The 3,232-nt window shown below is 41.9% G+C and overlaps 1 protein-coding gene across 1 annotated transcript; it reads right to left on the bottom strand.

The window, feature by feature from the left end:
• Nucleotides 1-360: 360 nt before the first annotated feature.
• Nucleotides 361-2,101, bottom strand: LOC108466192 (uncharacterized). Its single transcript, XM_017766545.1, has 3 exons — nt 1,904-2,101; nt 1,179-1,533; nt 361-977 (listed from the first exon to the last, which is right to left on the bottom strand). The coding sequence occupies exons 1-3, from the start codon at nt 2,099-2,101 to the stop codon at nt 361-363; spliced, it is 1,170 nt and encodes a 389-aa protein (XP_017622034.1).
• Nucleotides 2,102-3,232: the final 1,131 nt, after the last annotated feature.

The raw sequence follows: 3,232 nt of genomic DNA, 5'->3' as shown, positions 1-3,232 counted from the left end.
TTAACTGATGGTACCCAGATCGAAGATCTATCTTGGAGAAAACTGAAGCTCCTCACAGCTGATCAAACAGATCATCTATCCTCGGTAAACGGTACTTGTTCTTGATAGTCAGTTTATTCAATTGACGATAATCGATGCACATGTGCATGGATCTATCCTCCTTCTTCACGAACAACATTGGTGCTCCCCATGGAGACATACTCGGTCAAATGAATCCTAGGTGAATTAGCTCTTGAATTTGGCCTTTAACTCCACCAGCTCCTTCGGTGCCATCCTATAAGGGGAAATAGACACCGGCGCTGTTCTAGGTTGGAGCTCAATACCGAATTCAACCTCACGGTTTGGAAGTAACCCAGGATGCTATTCAGGAAATACATCCGAAAACTCCTTAACAATTCTAACATCTTCAGCAGAAGGACTTTTAGAATTAGAAATGCTAGTATAAGCTAAAAACATCTCACAACCCTTCTGAACCAGTTTCTCGGCCCTTAACGCTGAAATTACGTTAGACAGATAATCTCTTTGCTCGCCTATCACATTCACCTCATCATCCTCAGTAGACTTCAACACTGTATGCTTAGCAGTGCAATCCAATTTCACACGGTACTTCACTAGCCAATCCATGCCCAATATAATATCGAATTCTCCAAACGACAGTTCTATCAAATCCACCGGAAAGACAACCCTTTGGACCTCTAGGGGCAAGCCTCTGAACAACTTATTCACCCTAACCGACTGTCCTACTGGACTCAACACAGTAATCTCACTAACAGTATTTTCAAATTGAATACCCAGCATCCCAGACACAGTGCATGCAACATACGAGTGTGTAGACCCAATGTCAATTAAAGCAGTGTATGATACATTATAAATCAAGAACATACCAGTTATGACGTCAAGGGCATCACCATCCTCTCGGCGATGAGCAGCATAGAACAAGGCTAGCTGTGTTGCCTCAGTGTTACCAGCAACTCTGCCTGGTACTCCACGACCTCGTCCCAAACTATTTCCACCCCTAGCCAATCTACGGCCTCTCGGTGGCTGCTAACCACCTCTTCCTGACTGAATTTGTCCCTAACCTGTAGCTTGCATCTGAATATATCTCTGAGTACAGTTTTTAACCTGATGATCCATGCACCCACACTGGAAGCACGCCCCAGTTCATTTCCAACACTCACCCTGGTGAACTCTCTTACAATCAGCGTAAGGTTGCGGTCTTGCAGAAACAACAGGAACCACTTGGACTGACCCATCAAATTTGGCCCTCTTCATAGGCCTTCCAGAAGAACTCGAGGGTCCAAAATCCCTCTTATTTCTGCCCCTATCTTTCTCGCGATTCTGGAGCTCAGAGCACTTCACATCCTCAGCAATTTTTGCTTTCTCAACAAGGGTATCAAAGTCTCGCTCCCTCTGCGGAGCTATCAGCACATGTAACTCATCCCGGAGGCCATCTTCAAACTGCACATAGCGTTCATACTCATTTGTGATTATCCCGTGAGCATACTGACTCAGTCGCAGAAACTCTACCTCGTACTAGGCCATAGTCTTATTCCCATAGGTCAAGTTCAGGAATTCCTTCCTTCGGGCGTCCACATAACTTGCGCCCACATACTTCCTTGAAAAGGCTGCTTTAAAGAAATCCCATGTCAAACGGTCGGCCTATGTACCTTCTCTCACGGTGAGCCACCATTGGTAGGCCTCATCTCGCAGTAAAGACACTAGTCCTTTTAATTTTTACTCCACAGTATAGTCAAGGTCGTATTTATCATCTCGGTAGCCTCCAACAAATATTTTTCCACATTTGGGGCTACACCAAAAACACCCCTGAAGATTTCTGCTCCATTAGACCGGAGTCGCTCAGAAATTGACCCTCGGCCTACTGATCCAGTATCGCTCTAGTAACCCTTTCAAGATCACGTAGCATTACTTGAGATAGAGAATCATCCCCAGCTGCTCGGTCATGAGACCTTGTTTCAGTTATTGGTGAGGCTAGTGCCTCCCTAGCAGGCATGTGACTCGATGTTGAAGACCCAGCTCTAGCACTTCCTCGGCCTCTATCGTGGCCTCGTGTACCCTTTCTGCGAGTACCTCTTGTGTTCATTTTGATAGCGAACTACATGTTTTAAAGTCTTATGAATTAGTTTATAATTTCAGTAATTATTGACAATGTGTTATGAACAATAGTAATTAAGGTTTGTTTTTGTAGAACAGAATCTTACTACAGTTTTCAGTCTTTTATAATCTCAATTTACCTTAACTAAAGAGTTTCAGTGTAGTCCTACTACCTATAGTAGTCCCTCAGTAAAACATTTTAGTCTATAGCAATATACAGTGTCAGAAAACTTACAGATTTGATGCTGGAGACTCGGTGTGCCACGTTTCCAATCACAACGTTTAAAATTCAAAATTTCAAAAACCTATTCCACAGCTGAGTTTTGCAAACCTGGCTTTGATACCACTAAATGTAACACCCCAAACCCGGCCTAGACGTTATGGTCGAATTAGGCGTGTTACATCGAAAAGTCTTTTGAAAATTGATCTTTTCGGTAAAATCTATTTCAAAGTTTAATTCCTTTTATTGTTATTTAAATAGTTCTTGTCAAAATGTTTACCAATTTATTTGACTTTGGTACATTTATACAACTTAAATCATGGAAGCATTTCGAAAATTTGTTATTGAAAGCTCGTGTTCCTTAGAAAACCATGATGATTTAAAAACTCGTGTTTTCCTAGACTAGCAGTTTATCATAGAAATTAAAAAGCCCAATTAAAACTTAAAACCACCAATGGCCTTATTACATAATCAAAACCCCAGAATGAAACTTAAATAAATAAAGTTAAAAGTAGAACATTCGTAATCGTGTGGCCACCTCTGAGTCTCTCACCGCACCAAACTGTCTAAGGCTGGGGATTACCTGCACAGTTAAAAGAAAGGGTGAGTTTATGAAAAATTAGTAATCCCTTATCAATTAGATAGTAAACAACATGCAGTAACAGTCTGGGCCTTAGCCCTCTATAGTATAAGAATAGTCTGGGCCTTAGCCCTATACAGTAACAGTGTGGGCCTAAGCCAATTTAGTTTCAGTATAGTGCAGTCATGTAACCCATCCTAATCCAACCAACACACTATGTGGGGATTAAATCGACCCACCCAACCAACACACCATTATCGCAGTGAAGCTATAACGCAACAATGTTGCTAATAGCAGTAAACATGGCAAATCCACCAGAG

Source organism: Gossypium arboreum, chromosome 2 (assembly GCF_025698485.1).
Source record: "Gossypium arboreum isolate Shixiya-1 chromosome 2, ASM2569848v2, whole genome shotgun sequence".
Taxonomy (NCBI): domain Eukaryota; kingdom Viridiplantae; phylum Streptophyta; class Magnoliopsida; order Malvales; family Malvaceae; genus Gossypium; species Gossypium arboreum.
Note: the sequence above shows the minus strand (reverse complement) of the source record. Positions and strands in the feature narration are given on the sequence as shown.

What these genes read in the sequence shown, in the direction of transcription:
- LOC108466192 (XM_017766545.1), bottom strand. Translation starts at nt 2,101, where the DNA reads ATGAACACAAGAGGTACTCGCAGAAAGGGTACACGAGGCCACGATAGA. An exon ending in TGCTACGTGATCTTGAAAGG is followed by an intron (nt 1,534 to 1,903) that starts GTTACTAGAGCG and finishes ACTATGGCCTAG; the next exon opens with TACGAGGTAGAGTTTCTGCG. An exon ending in TTGTAAGAGAGTTCACCAGG is followed by an intron (nt 978 to 1,178) that starts GTGAGTGTTGGA and finishes GTGGAGTACCAG; the next exon opens with GCAGAGTTGCTGGTAACACT.